This window comes from Syngnathoides biaculeatus, chromosome 3 (genome assembly GCF_019802595.1).
Source record: "Syngnathoides biaculeatus isolate LvHL_M chromosome 3, ASM1980259v1, whole genome shotgun sequence".
Lineage (NCBI taxonomy): Eukaryota > Metazoa > Chordata > Actinopteri > Syngnathiformes > Syngnathidae > Syngnathoides > Syngnathoides biaculeatus.
The window spans coordinates 4451221-4466153 of NC_084642.1; the positions used below are offsets into that span (position 1 = coordinate 4451221).

The 14933-nt window shown below is 41.1% G+C and overlaps 1 protein-coding gene across 3 annotated transcripts; it reads left to right on the forward strand.

The window, feature by feature from the left end:
- The first annotated feature begins 1749 nt into the window (after positions 1-1749).
- Positions 1750-13657, forward strand: cops2 (COP9 signalosome subunit 2). Of its 3 annotated transcripts, none has more exons than XM_061814016.1 (15): positions 1750-1940; positions 2014-2186; positions 2264-3711; positions 4108-4221; positions 4308-4385; positions 4479-4604; positions 5437-5526; positions 5625-5702; positions 7852-8026; positions 8095-8273; positions 8359-8411; positions 8769-8866; positions 8946-9028; positions 9849-9907; positions 11928-13657. In XM_061814016.1, exons 3-15 carry the CDS (start codon positions 3658-3660, stop codon positions 12070-12072), a joined length of 1332 nt encoding a protein of 443 aa, XP_061670000.1. In that variant the 5' UTR covers positions 1750-1940; positions 2014-2186; positions 2264-3657; the 3' UTR covers positions 12073-13657. The 3 variants fall into 3 exon arrangements, with proteins under 3 accessions (XP_061670000.1, XP_061670001.1, XP_061670002.1); XM_061814017.1 differs by having other exon boundaries at positions 2491-3711; XM_061814018.1 differs by having other exon boundaries at positions 1775-1883.
- Positions 13658-14933: the final 1276 nt, after the last annotated feature.

Here is a 14933-nt window from a genome sequence, read left to right on the forward strand (position 1 = left end):
CCAAACTGCTCATTATTAGCTATTTAGATCCACTTTTAATGAACGATTTCGTTGACAGACACAAAGCACGCACCGGCGCTCCAGTGAGTCACCTCGCGCACGCAACGAAAGGGCGTGAACATTCTGGAGCTCGTCCGCGGAACGTCGGCAGCATGTGCAGACAAATTGTGGTTTCTATTTGAGCGCCGTGGACAGCCATGCGGAGTCAGTGCACACACGCTTCCATCCAAGTTGAAAACATTGCAGGCTGGAAGTCAGATGAGCGACCAGCGGATGCACTCCTCCCTATCCCCACCAGTGTTTGTTATCCATGACTGAATATTGTAAATATTATGGGCTCAGTTCACTTCATAGCATGATAGACTCAGATTTTTCACTCACACTCCCTCATCAGTTATTTCTTTTTTTTTTCTTCTTCCGATAAACCGATGACATAAAGTGTTTGGGTGAACTTTCAGCGCAGCAATCTTCCGTTCGTTCTCTTGAGAAGAGCGACGCTTAATGAGAGGCTTTCCGGTACAATTTGAGGAAGTGTCCAGCAAATTTAAAAGGGACGTTAAGGCGACGAATTCTGGAAGCTCCTCAACTCACATCGACATTGTTCCTTGGCACCAGGATGCCACAAGATGGCAGCAAGACACTGCTTTTGTCGAAATGAAGCGCCTCAACTCACATTGACATTGTTTCTTGGTACCAAGATGCCACCAGATGGCAGCAAAACATTACTTTTGTCGAAATGAAGTGCCTAAACTCACATTGACATTGTCCTTGGGACCAAAATGGCAGCAAAACACTATTTTTGTCGAAATGAAGCTCCTCAACTCAGATCAACATTGTTCCTGGGCACCAAGATGCCACAAGATGGCAGCAAAACACTGCTTTTGTCGTAATGAAGCTGCTCAACTCACATCAACATTATTTCTTGGCACCAGGATGCCACAAGATGGCAGCAAAACATTACTTTTGTCGAAATGAAGTGCCTAAACTCACATGGACATTGTCCTTGGGAACAAAATGGCAGCAAAACACTACTTTTGTCGAAATGAAGCTCCTCAACTCAGATCAACATTGTTCCTGGGCACCAAGATGCCACAAGATGGCAGCAAGACACTGCTTTTGTCGAAATGAAGTGCCTCAACTCACATTGACATTGTTTCTTGGTACCAAGATGCCACCAGATGGCAGCAAAACATTACTTTTGTCGAAATGAAGTGCCTAAACTCACATAGACATTGTCCTTGGGACCAAAATGGCAGCAAAACACTACTTTTGTCAAAATGAAGCTCCTCAACTCAGATCAACATTATTCCTTGGCACCAGGATGCCACAAGATGGCAGCAAAACACTACTTTTATCAAAGTAAAGCGCCTCAACTCACATCGACAGTGTTCCTGGGCACCAAGATGCCACCAGATGGCAGCAAAACACTACTTTTGTCTCAATGAAACTCCTCAACTCACATCAACATTATTCCTTGGCACCAGGATGCCACAAGATGGCAGCAAAACGCTACTTTTGTCGAAATGAAGCTCCTCAACTTACATTGACATTGTTCCTGGGCACCAAGATGCCACAAGATGGCAGCAAAACACTACTTTTTTTTTAAATGAAGCTCCTCAACTCACATTGACAGTGTTCCTTGGCACAAGGATGCCATCAGATGGCAGCAAAACACTTTTGCCAAACAAAGATGCTCAAATGAGCGTACTTTGTTGGCACTATGATGCCATGTGATTGCAGCAAAGTAATACTTTTATGGCTTTGACCTGAGCACAATACAGCAGGAAGGAAAGAACAGGATATGTATTTGCAAATACCGTAGCACAGATATGTCAAGGTTCATGCCATTGCCGGGTGAAAGCAGTGTTCGTTGGCTATTTCAGGTTTTTTTGGTCGGGGGTGAAAGGATTTCCATTCTTTTGGGCTTCGATTGACTGCTAGTAATATCATGCACGTCTCAGATCGAACAACTGGAATCATCATCATCATCTTGATTTTCTCTTTTGTTTAAAGTCCTAAAACGGCTCCAAACCATCTGCTACATTGAAGGCTTCTGGTAGTCCAAGCGTCAGAGGAAGACATCGACCATTCAAGAGAACATAAAACTCCTGGATGTGCTTCAGGAAGGACCAAGTTACCTACGGTTCGCCATTACAGATAAAAGTTATGGAGTCTTATCTTTGTTGGTGAGTTTTTTTTGTAATTATTTGAATTGAAAAAAAAAATGGTAAATGGAGTGCATTCTTTATCTCCATCTTCACAGTGCCCAAAACAAATTTCAGAACCTCACATAGACCCACACATCTTTGACCAGTCAGCAGCTGCTGCCAGGCCCACTGGGAGCAATTTACTGCACGTGCAAAACTTCAACTGTAGAATCTCATTTGAACTACCAACCCTAATACTGTTGTTACTGCAAATGTACAGCGTGTTCTATACATTGTATGCTTGCATTTCTTGATGTTTAAAATGTATTTTTTTTTTCAATAGGTTTAAATGTGGGTGGCACGGTGGTGGAGCAGCTGGTAAAGCGTTGGCCTCACAGTTCTGAGGACCTGGTTCAATGTGTGAACTTTGCCTGTTCTCCCTGTGACTGCGTGAATTTTCTCCGTGTGGGGATTCCGGTTTCCTCCCACATCCCCAAAACATGCAACATTAATTCGACTCTCTAAATTGCCCCTAGGTGTGATTGTGAGTGCGACAATTGTCCGTCTCTATGTGCCCTGCGATTGGCCGGCAACCAATTGAGGATGTCGTCCCCCCCCCCACCCTTCCTGACTGTTGCTCCAGCACACCCCGTGACCCGCATGAGGATAAGCGGCAAAGAAAATGGATCGATGTTTAAATGTGTTTGAAGCATGGGGGATGGGTAAAACTAAACTGTTTTGCTAAATGAATACCATAAATATTACAGGACGTTTTGATGACGTTAAAGTTCCTGTTCCTGTGCCATCAGAATCAAGTTATTATGACTGTTTTACGCGTAACATAGATCATAATGTGTCTTTTATCTGGTTTAAGTTTTACACATCTGCGCAGTGTGTCGATTTAAGGAAATCACTCATCTCGGGGTAGTAGCAAGGCGGCTGCGTTTTATGCAAATCTTAAACTTTGCATCAGCTCCCAAACTCAAAGCAATTGCAGAATAAATTGTTTCCATTTATTTTGGAAGAAATTCGTGAGCATTTTGGAACCATAATCATGCCGTGTTCTGTTCGTGGAGGATGTCTTTGTGAAATAAGCTTTCACACACCCCTGGAAGTGAATTTCCAGGTTTTGGAGCCAGCCAGCCAGCCAGCCAGCCAGCACAAGCCATCCAAAATCCAGTATATGAAAGCATACGTGTTGTGGTTTGAAATAATACTCTGCTACATTTATGATGTTAAATGTAACATTTGATGGTCACTGTCACCCGAGGATAATAGATGATTCCAAGTTCTGTAGTCCCAAGTACCGAGAGAATCCTGTCCGGGCTCAACACGGCTGGAGACGAAGGGATTGTGAAGCGATCCGACAGCGCCATCTGTTGACCGAAGGCGCTCGGTGTCGCCGCTTTTGCCACCCTGACACACCACCAGCACCCTCCCATCGCCGCAAAACACAAGCACAGGCCGGCCAACTATTCGTCTCGCAACAAGGACGACCAGGACCTTCGCAATGTCTGACATGGAGGACGATTTCATGTGTGATGACGAAGAGGACTACGACCTGGTATTTCCATTTTCATATCACACAATTTTTTTTATCTCCAGCAGAACCGGAAAGCGGCGATAATGCGGGCTGGCTAGCGTTAGCATCGTAGTTAGCTCTTTGGGCTAATATGGTCTACGAGCTGGCCACACATAAAGTTGTTGCAATCATAGATCTGACGAGCAAAGATAAACGACAACCTTGTCGTACAGTTTAGTGAAACTTGCATGCACTCTTTGAGTAGAACTTGTTACCACAGTCTGCTAGTTAGCAAATACGTTGGCTAACTTTAGCAGATGCTCGTAATAGCAGAACACCACATGAACAATTATGTTTTGCTGCCCTCAACTTGTGTCATGCGACGTTAGCAACTTGGATAACCAGCGTTTGTAATTGTTCGTCTGTGGTAACATTCAGGAGTACTCAGAGGACAGTAATTCAGAGCCCAACGTGGACCTGGAGAACCAGTACTACAACTCCAAAGCGTTGAAGGAGGATGACCCGAAAGCAGCACTCAGCAGTTTCCAGAAGGTGGAGTATTTATCAATGAAATTGTCGGCCCTCACATAATTCAACTTTTTTTTTTTTCTAACTGATTGTCATGTTTTGATGATCAGGTATTGGAATTAGAAGGCGAGAAAGGCGAATGGGGCTTCAAGGCACTGAAGCAGATGATTAAAATCAACTTTAAGCTGGTAAACAACCTCACACTGATTCACAACATGGAGGATAGCACTATATTATAGCATAACTGAATCATTATTTCGTGTTTACTTGTCTTGTTGCAGACTAATTTCCCAGAGATGATGAACAGATACAAACAGTTGCTGACGTACATCAGAAGTGCCGTCACCAGGAACTACTCGGAAAAGTCCATTAACTCCATTCTGGATTACATCTCCACCTCTAAACAGGTACAATTAATGACTATAAAACTTATCCTTTTGGCAGTCATATTTGTTACATTTCTGTACAGTGGTCGCTTGGGATATGAGTGTCGTATGGTGGCAGGCAACTCAGTTCAACTCACTTTACAACAAGCAACTGTTTGGGAGATCATGAACTATTCTTCAAAAAAGAGGCTTCAAAGTGTTTAATGCCACTCCCGGTACAATTGGCCAAGTATAAAACAAAGGGAATTTTACATTAAATTTAAAAAAACTACATCGCTTTATCTCAGGAAAGCTTAATGTTAATACTAAACAGGCGATACAAGTTGCCATCGACAGGCTAACGAATAACATTTGTATTGCACATTGATTTCAACCATGTTGAGAACTGATATTTGAACACAAACAGTATGTATATACAGATATAGCAATACACTAGCTATATAATCTTTATCGTTTGAGAAAAAGGACTAATAATACTGGAGCTTTTTCACTTGGGAAGCTTTTCTCTGTGTCTGTCTGTATTCTACTGCCCCCAGGTGGCCAAGGTGTGCATTCCACAATAAGCAGCTCAATCTCCATTAAAATGAGCAAAAAGTGTTTTGTATCAAAGCATGTCTGTTCCGAATGTACAATCTTTTAGAGTGCTATTTTTCTGGTAAAACGTTTTTTTTTTGCTTTGTTTTGTTTTGTTTTGTTTTGTTTTTTTAAAGCAACAATGGAACCGAACAGTGGCGTTAGTTTTGCAACAATAGCAATAAGCGTGGTCACCAAACAAATTAAACCGGCATCGCAAGGCACTACTGTATGTTATATCTCTCTTTTTTTAAAAAAAGTGAATTTCCTTTGTTACCAGATGGATTTACTACAAGAATTTTACGAGACTACTCTAGAGGCATTGAAAGATGCAAAGAACGACAGACTTTGGTTTAAAACCAACACAAAGGTACTTAGGGGTGACTGAATTTGGACTTAACATCATCAGAATTTCTATTTTTACTGAATCAAGTGTATAAAAATTTTTTTTTTTCCCCGCCACTCTAGTTGGGGAAGTTATACCTTGAGAGAGAAGAGTATGGCAAGCTGCAGAAGATCCTGAGACAATTACACCAGTCTTGCCAGGTAACCAGAAGCTCACAACGTGAGCGCTAATTAACTTATGGTTGCACACCTTATTACTTCAATAGAAATTAATTTTCTCTCTACAAATCGGCTTCAGCTTTCCAACTATTTTCCAAAACAGATAATTCTTTTATTTTAGATGCAAATGTGCATGGATAAAGCCATGTCAGCAACAGCCTTCTTAAAATATGTCTTTCTTGAAATAGTCTCCCATGTAACATTGCCAAAAAACAAAACTAAGTAATGATGCCATTACAATGTATTTCACATAAAAGTTAGTGTTTGTAATGTCTAATTTCAAACTCAAATTATCTTATCTAGATGAAAATATATGTTCAACTGTACCATAAAATGCATAACCTTTTCGATGTTTTTACCAAAAAACACAAGTGTTTACGAATTCAAGTCTGCGAACTCTGACCTAGTTTCCCGTGTCTGAAAAAAAAAAAACGACTCATTTCGGGGACGGAGCTTCGTACGTTACTTCAGGTGGACCGGCTATTGTGTGACTGGTACTGTCTGGTTATGGCATCAGTTTACCACGTGAAATTATATTTATGGTTGATGCAAAATATCGCCAGCTTTTGCTCTCAAATTAACGTGGCAACATTTTAAACGGATTTCGCTCATTCAACTCCTTATTTGGGAAAATGTAACAACTTAGACTGTAGAGTACGTGATCATCTTTTGTTTGTTTTGGTGCGATAATAAACGAGCCTCCTACGCGGGAATTAGTGACGCACATCGTACCGCAGATAGTTTCTCACACAAGCACAGGCAGATCCATCGCGCTGTACGAGGAACGGGCCGGGTGGTCGCCTACCTATTTACTAAATACACGGCGTATGCATCATTTTATAACGAGACTGAAAATTTCATATATGCATTCTGGATATCGAAGCCTTCAGTATTTATCAGTTTATGACTAACTAAACCAAACAAGAGCTTCACAAATGCTGACCAGTTTTTGTTTCCGACACGAGCCATATCCTTACTGCTTGCTCGGCACTTTCTCCTGCATTCGAACGTGTGTGCTGTCTTTAACTGGCTCAAATTGATAAACCTTAACGGCTTTATAAAGCTCGTATTCTTCACCGTCTTCGTGGGACCCTTCAGAAGAGTGTTCATCCCTCGAAATATCGGAAAATTCATCGTCGTCGTTACAATGTATTCCAACGCTCGCCATTGTTGACACCGGCGACGACGTCACGTTCCTACTCGACTGTTTCCGCTTCGTTTCTGTCTTTTTTTTTTCAGCGAATACAGCAATGTGCGGTCATTTTTTCCAGATAATCGAAAAATAAAAACGTTTCCTTCGTAATGGAATTCAGATTCGAATTCTGCATGAAAAAAACTGTATAATATTAACAAAAAGGTGCACTGAGGACATTCCATACACTTGAAGTACCGTTTATCCTAATGTTGTAGTACCTTCAATAAATGTTAAGAAAACAAATGCGTCTAAAAGATCAAACGCAAATGTATGATACTTAAAAGTTAAATACAACTGAACTGCACTCACTGGATTAAGTTGAAGCGTTCGTAACTTGTCAATTTTGAACATTCAATTTTTATAATTTTTTCACTGATCACCTAGAGGAAGCCCTACAGTACTACACACTCGCTGTAAACATCCATCCATCCATTATATTAGCCGCTAATCCTCACGAGGGTAGCGGGGAGTGCTGGAGCCTATCCCGGCTGTCGACGGGCAGGAGGCGGGGTACACCCTGAACTGGTTTCCAGCTAATCACAGGGCACATTGAGACAAACAACCGCACTCACAATCACACCTCGGGGCAATTCCGAGTGTCAAATTAATATTGCATATTTTTGGGATGTGGGAGGAAAACGGAGTGCCGGAGAAAACCCATGTAGGCACAGGGAGAACATGCAAACACCACACAAGGAGGGCCGGGATTGAACCCGGGATCTCAGAACTGTGAGGCCAATGCTTTCCACCTGCGCCACCGTCCCGCCAAACATTCAGAAAGTTTTTTAAAAGTGATAAAAAATGACCGTAAAGCAGCACGTTGCTCTTTCCTTCGCTTGAAAGGGCCAAGATTTATTTTTGAGTGTGTTGGGAAAAAATCGAATGTGTGGATTGTCGCCCTTGCGTCCTCTCATCTCCTTTTCTTGTTGATCGCAGACGGACGATGGAGAGGACGACCTGAAGAAAGGCACGCAATTGTTAGAGATCTACGCTCTGGAAATTCAGATGTACACGGCGCAAAAAAACAACAAGAAATTGAAAGCCCTGTACGAGCAGTCGCTGCACATTAAATCTGCCATCCCGCATCCGCTCATAATGGGCGTCATCCGAGGTAAGCGTCGACGAGCCGGCACCTCCCTTTCTTTCTGATAAATGACGCGCTGGTTTGGTTCTGGACAGAGTGCGGCGGCAAAATGCATCTGCGGGAGGGGGAATTTGAGAAAGCCCACACGGACTTCTTTGAAGCCTTTAAAAACTACGACGAGTCTGGAAGTCCGAGGAGGACGACGTGTCTGAAGTACCTGGTGCTAGCTAACATGCTAATGAAGTCGGGAATCAATCCTTTTGACTCGCAAGAGGTGGGATGTTTGCTTGACTTTGTTTATAATCTTGGCTCATAAATGAAGTTCTTATCATTTTCATGTTTTTCCCCCTCCCCAAAAGGCCAAACCCTACAAAAATGATCCAGAAATCCTCGCAATGACGAATTTAGTAAGGTAAGAATGTTGCTTTGGTATTCGTGTTAAGTCTTTAAAGGTGACATATTTTAGCCCGCCAACTTTTTCTAGTATCTGGGATATAATATTGTCTCTTTGGTGCCTCAGTAAATGTGAAATATCAATTAATATCATCCAAGCATTCCTAATTGCCAGACGTTTTTCTGCAGAGAGACCTGATAGCGGGTCATTCGAATTTCCAAGCCATGCAAATTGTGGTTCAACTTCACTTAAATGTATTTGTTGGTGTTTTATTAGTTTGCTAATAATATTTTTTATATACTGTATCATGATTGACAGCTGTCAATATGTTTTTTTTAGCGGTGGCGCATTAACATCATTTGTTTGTTCCTCCAGCGCCTACCAGAACAATGACATCACTGAATTTGAGAAAATCTTGAAAACAAATCACAGTAACATAATGGATGACCCCTTCATCCGAGAGCACATAGAGGGTGAGCGGGTGGAGGATGAAAACATTGCATCGAGATTATTTTGCAAATCCGGTCATGTACTTTTTTTCCCCCCCCACAGAGCTACTGCGTAATATTAGAACTCAAGTACTTATCAAACTCATCAAACCATACACAAGAATACACATCCCTTTCATTTCTAAGGTAAGACTCTTGAACCACCAATTTCTTCCCCCCACGTTTCATGGGTTTTTATACATCTTTTACAAAGCTCACATTGTTTTGATAGCGACCTGAAGCCATTGAGCTCTCGTTGTTTTGACTGCCGCGCTGCTTCCGGGTTGCTCGCGTCAGCGATGACACATTCCTTTTAAAACCAGCTGCACAACTGGTCGTTGTCGTAGACATTTCTTGCCTTAGTTTAAGTTAAAACAAACTCACGGGCAGTCGTTTCTGATCTTTGGTAGAGGAGCAACAAATATGCTAACGCTAACAATCGTAAAATGTGAAGCTCCGCCGAGGAAGGAAGAAAGCTCAGGTTGGGTGCGCACATTACCGTAATATATATAAATGTGTAACATATGACATTGAATATCATATCAAAAAGTATATGTATACCTTTTTTAAACCACTCTATGTACCTGTATACGACTATACAATGTGATTGTATTTTTTAATTTTTCATCCATACCTAAATATAATGCGCTGTATTAACTTAGAAAATATTTTGGGAAAAAATTGCACATTATTTTCAAGAAATTACAGTAACTTTGAGCATTGTTGCTTTATGGTACTGTTTGGAAGAGGCCCGACTCCAGTCTGAAGATATCAGATTCTGTGCAAATTTCTTTTTTTTTTTTTTTATATATATTTCTGCTGCCGTGGTGGCGAATGCACGTCTTTGAGGATGTCAAAATAACGAGAACAAAATGACGATCCCACAGCCGTAACTGTAAATTCACACCAACTTCCATCCGCTTGCTGACTTGCAGAATGACCACTGCCTCTTTGTCTTGTGTTTCAGGAGCTGAATATCGACGTTTGTGATGTGGAGAGTCTGCTGGTGCAGTGTATTTTGGATAAGTACGTGTCAGCTTTGTTTACGCGCTCCTGTAGCGTAAAACGGGCCACATTTCCAAATGGCCGTCATGACTGTGAAACCACATTGATATATAATAGCCTCGTGATTTCAAAAGTGGTCATCTGTCGTTTTACTGAGTACAGTATACCTAATATAATATGTAGAGGCAAGTCCTAAAAATGTTGGCTCGGGTGTTTTTCAGATTATTTCCGAAAGAGTTTTGTTGACATAAAAATGCTTGCGATATCTCAGTGTTATAAACAAATAAAGATAATTTGCAATTTTGGTAAAGCCAATAACAAGTAGACGCAGGTGATTTACTGTCACTGGTGACATAATTTGATGTCGTGGGCCGGATCGTTCCTTTTACCGGTTCACCTGCTACGCTCTTAAAATGATAAAAACAAACTAGGTAGCTTGATTTTTACATACCTTCTATTAGTTGTCATCTTTTTACCCTTACAAGAACGAGATGGAATTGATCGGCAGCAAAATTTAGTTTCATCTTGCCAGAAGTGTGGTACTATGGAAGTAAATATGTGCCACCAGTATTTGAATTTGAAATGCCACAGAAAACAGGAGTGGTCACATTTTCAATAGTTGTATTTCAGTGTAACTTTTCAATGTAAACAATTCAACCGACTACAATTCGCTGTCTGAAATTGAACCGGCTCCAATTCGCTGTCTGAAATTCACCGTCTGTGCCACCAGGCAGGGTTACTTCAGGTCAGAATCGAACACCCGCCCAATTGCAGTTCCGCTTTTTTTAGCCACAAGACGTCACATACTAAGAAACCGTAACTGGATTGGCTGGATGTTCGGTTCTGACTTGAAGTAACCCTGCCTAACTATTGAAAATGTGATCACTTTACATTTCAAATTCAAATCCTGTTTTTCTGTGGCACTTCAAATTGAAATCCTGGTGGCACTTATTTCCCGTATTTTCCGCACTATAACGCGCACCTAAAAGCCTTTAATTTTCTCAAAAGCCAACGGTGCGCCTTATAATCCAGTGCGCCTTATACGTGGATCAATATTGAGCCTTTAGTGCAGCTCCATCCCATGGATGCATAACGTAACCCCAGCCTCTACTCTAGCGTCTATTCTATGCGGCTTATAATCAGGTGCACCTTGTATATGAAAATGTTTCGGAATAGGCCATTCATTGGAGGTGCGCCTTGTAGTGCGGAAAATACAGTTCTTCCATATGGTGCGTATCTCAAACTTGTCTTTGTTCCAGTTATGTGAGGACAAAACCCCTTATTCATGCTAAACGTTTACGCAAGGAATTAGGCCTCAATCCGTTTAACAACTGTTTTTATTTTTAGTTATTAATTTGCTGCCGACAAGAAAAATCATTTCAACCATTTCATGACTGTAGTATTTTAGTACAATTAGACTCGTTTTTGATCTGTCCATCTAAATTGTACTTAAAACCAATTAAATTTTCATGCACAATGGATAGAACAAGTTTACACACCCCTGCTCAAATGCCAGCTTTTTGTGATACAGTACAGCCTTGGTTCTTGAACCTCCCCGATCTGAAAAAAAAAAATTGTTTTTGAACGAAAATTTATGGATTTTTTTTTTGCTTCTGTTTTCGAATGAATATTGGTACTCGACACCCCCCTTCGGAAAAAACCCATAAATGACAAAATGCGCGCTCCCAGACCAGCTGACCCACGACGCTCTTTGTTGTGAATTCCCACGCCGCCGAACAAACCCGGAAATATAACCCCTCACCCTAATATAACGCCCGCGGCCCGACCAGCTGACCCACCCACGACCCGGTTTGTTATTTTGAATTCGAACAAACCCCGCGGTTGATTCGGTTTTCGAGCAAATCACTTCTCGAACCGCCTTCTAGAACGGATTGTGTTCGAGAACCGAGGCTGGACTGCATAATAAATCTGTAAATCTAAGACCAAAAGGATCCCCCCCCCCCTCCGACCCCCCGCCCCATGCTAAGAATGTGCGCCCGCAACTTCTATCCGTTTTTAACTGTTTTTGTGTTCTCCTCAGCACAATCCACGGGCGGATCGACCAAGTCAACCAGCTACTAGAACTCGACTACCAGAAAAGGGGAGGGGCTCGCTACACAGCTTTAGACAAATGGACAAATCAGTTGAACTCTCTCAACCAGGCCATTGTGAGCAAGCTCACATGATGCCACGGAAAAATTATCAAGAGACAAGGAAAAAAAAAATGGCATGTTTGAATACATCCATCAAGTAGTCTACGGTGCCCCGGAGACGAGAGACGCCGCACATTTTGGGAAAAACGCACCGATTTTCAAAAAAAAGAGCCTTGAGGAATGTGTTGTTTTGTCCTGACGAGAGGAAATCACTGACACTGTTGTTTTTTTCCATGTATCGGATTGACGGATCGCCCCATGTGCAGATATATTGGTTGTCCAAATGTGTATGTATGAGAAGATACACAGACAGTAAAGTATTTTAATGTATACTGTTGCCTGTTGGTAATAAACAAACTACTGTCAGCACTTAATAGGTTGAACTTGAAATTGGAGTACTTTCATTATGACGAGACACCTTCCATTTAGCATTTATTTGATATCCGTCTGATGGTCCGTATACTAGTACGCTTTTTTTCTGCGCTCTAGTTTTATGCTCCTCGTCCTCACTAGTAGTAAATCTGTGCCATACTAGGACAACTATACAGCTTTAATGAGGCAAAACTGCACTGGTTGACATCTGTGATACTAGGACGAGATGTGAAGACGTTAGTCGCTACTAGAATTCTGTCATGTCATTGCTAGTACTGGTTGCACACGGTTATCATCTAGTGCACAGGTTTGCCTCGCTAGTGCTGTCGGCTGATACTACGCCAAAGCATGCCTACTAGTGAAGTCAAAAAGTGCACTAGTATTGCAGGCATCCTAATGTGGATATCAAACAAATGCCGCAAAGTTTAAAGTTCGTGTACTAGTCTCCGCTGTCCTCACTAGTAAGACGATCGGATATCAGAGAAATGGCTCACCGTAAAGCTTGTATGAGCGTTTGATCAGCGCGCTAGTTGTCATTCATAATTCAGCGCGCTATTAAAAAATGGGAGTCAGTGATGGTGCAGTGGTAAACACGCCTCACTTCGGTGCGGGTAGCGTGGGATCGATTCCCGCTCAGCGACGGTGTCGATATCTGTCCCCGTGACTGACTGTTGCCCAAAGATAGCTGGGATAGGCTCCAGCTCTCCCGTGACCCATGTGAGGATAAGCGGCTTGGATGACGGCGGCATTAGAAAATCGAATAAATACTGAAATGGCTCGTCATGAACCTTTTATTCGTGAAATTACTGGTGAGGACAAAGCGTAACCAGTAGCTGCGTGCGTTTGGTTGTTAAACATCATTTTTAGTCGAAAATGTTGTTTAAAAACTTAATATGATAAAATTAATCGGTTTTTGCCATCAACTTGATCAGCAACTTAATTTTCTGCTTGTCTATCCTATGGATATTGTGAATTTCCCTTGTGGATAAATAAAGTATATCTACATTGGAGACGATACGAGAACAGCCGATGTTTATTTGGGGTTAATCGGCGATTGCTGGTTGAAGGTATTTTTTGTTTCGTTAAGTACGTCTCGTTATCACATTTGGAAAAGTTGAATAATAGATAAGTGCTGATGTGGAACAGTCAATTTTTTTTAACATATTACATTGAGAAATTTTGTTTGTATTTGTTAGCCAACAAAAATCGTCATTAATATAAAAATTGCACAAAATATGAGCCAGAAGGATTTTAAATAAAAACATTCAATGAAGAACATAATCAGTTCTGGTTTTTTTTTTTTGGTGGGGGGGTCACAAATGGTACTGAAATCGTTTGGTTTCCTTGGGTTTTGAATATTTACATTTGGACTTTATAAACTTGGAATTTTGCGAGAATAATTCACAAATTAATAAAGACTTGTTTAGTTTTGTTGCTAATGAAGAGTCAAGTCAGTGACTGTTACCACTGATCTAAAAAAAAAAAAAAAAAAAGACTGAAATATTGGCCACCAAAACTGAAGTCGCCATCCGCCATCTTGATACTCCCAAAACAACCATGCCGACTTGTGCGTTAATCGCCAGTTTCGTGGCTGTGAGAAAATATTCCACAGGTAAGTTAGAAAGATTTACTTTGACACTTAGTTTGTTTGTAAATGGCTTTTGTATTTTCTGATGAGCTTAATTCACTTGGACAAGGTTTTGTTTACGGTTGTTCACTCTCTGTTTCACCTTTATAGGCCGAAGGTTTTTCGCCAAAAAGGAATGTCAAGATTTTCCCAAACTTCACCAGTGGATAAGCAAGAAAACACATTTTCTGTGAAATTTTTTGATGAATTTCATAATACAGAACTCTGCAAATTGAATTTGATTTTCAAATGCGAGGAAAGTTTACATTTTCTGTTTGAAATAGGACGTCGCAAAGACAACAAACGTATTTTCCATTGCGAGTCCATATTTCAAAAAATATATCAAACTGATTGACTTAAAATGTAATGTTTTTATGACAAAAAAATGCTGAATTTTTTGTTATGTTATGATTATAGTGCTTCACAGCATATTTTGGGAAAAGTTAACATGTCACGGAAATCGGGCCCGAGGTAATATGCAAGGTAGTCTCGGTATTTATATGTCTTTCCTTTGCACTTGGCCTTTTTTGTCTTACCAAGTCGAATTAAAAATCCCTCATGTTACCAGAACTGGAAAAAATGTCAAGGTCACACGACCAGTTTTAATTCTCCATGCTAAACTTTGAGAAAACCCCCCACCACTTTAATCCAACCTGTTATGTCCTCCACACGTTTTGGGCGTACCAAGATGGCAGCCAACTGGCTTTAACCAATCGACATACCGCTCGATTTGTATGCGCTATCCAGTCTCTCTTTTTTTTTTTTTATTAGTGAATATTATCACTAATCAAGTGGTGCTTGACGTCATTTGAAAAAAAAAAAAAAGCGAAACATTGCATCATGACGTGTTTTGACGCGGCGCATTTTCGAGCCAATGGGAGGGTCTGTGGGCTTC

Excerpts from the sequence above, each read along its gene's own strand:
- cops2 (XM_061814016.1), top strand. The coding sequence starts at position 3,658 with ATGTCTGACATGGAGGACGATTTCATGTGTGATGACGAAGAGGACTAC. Across the intron at positions 5,527-5,624 it reads GGTTTAAAACCAACACAAAG|TTGGGGAAGTTATACCTTGA; the intron begins GTACTTAGGGGT and ends CCGCCACTCTAG. Across the intron at positions 8,412-8,768 it reads GCAATGACGAATTTAGTAAG|CGCCTACCAGAACAATGACA; the intron begins GTAAGAATGTTG and ends TTGTTCCTCCAG.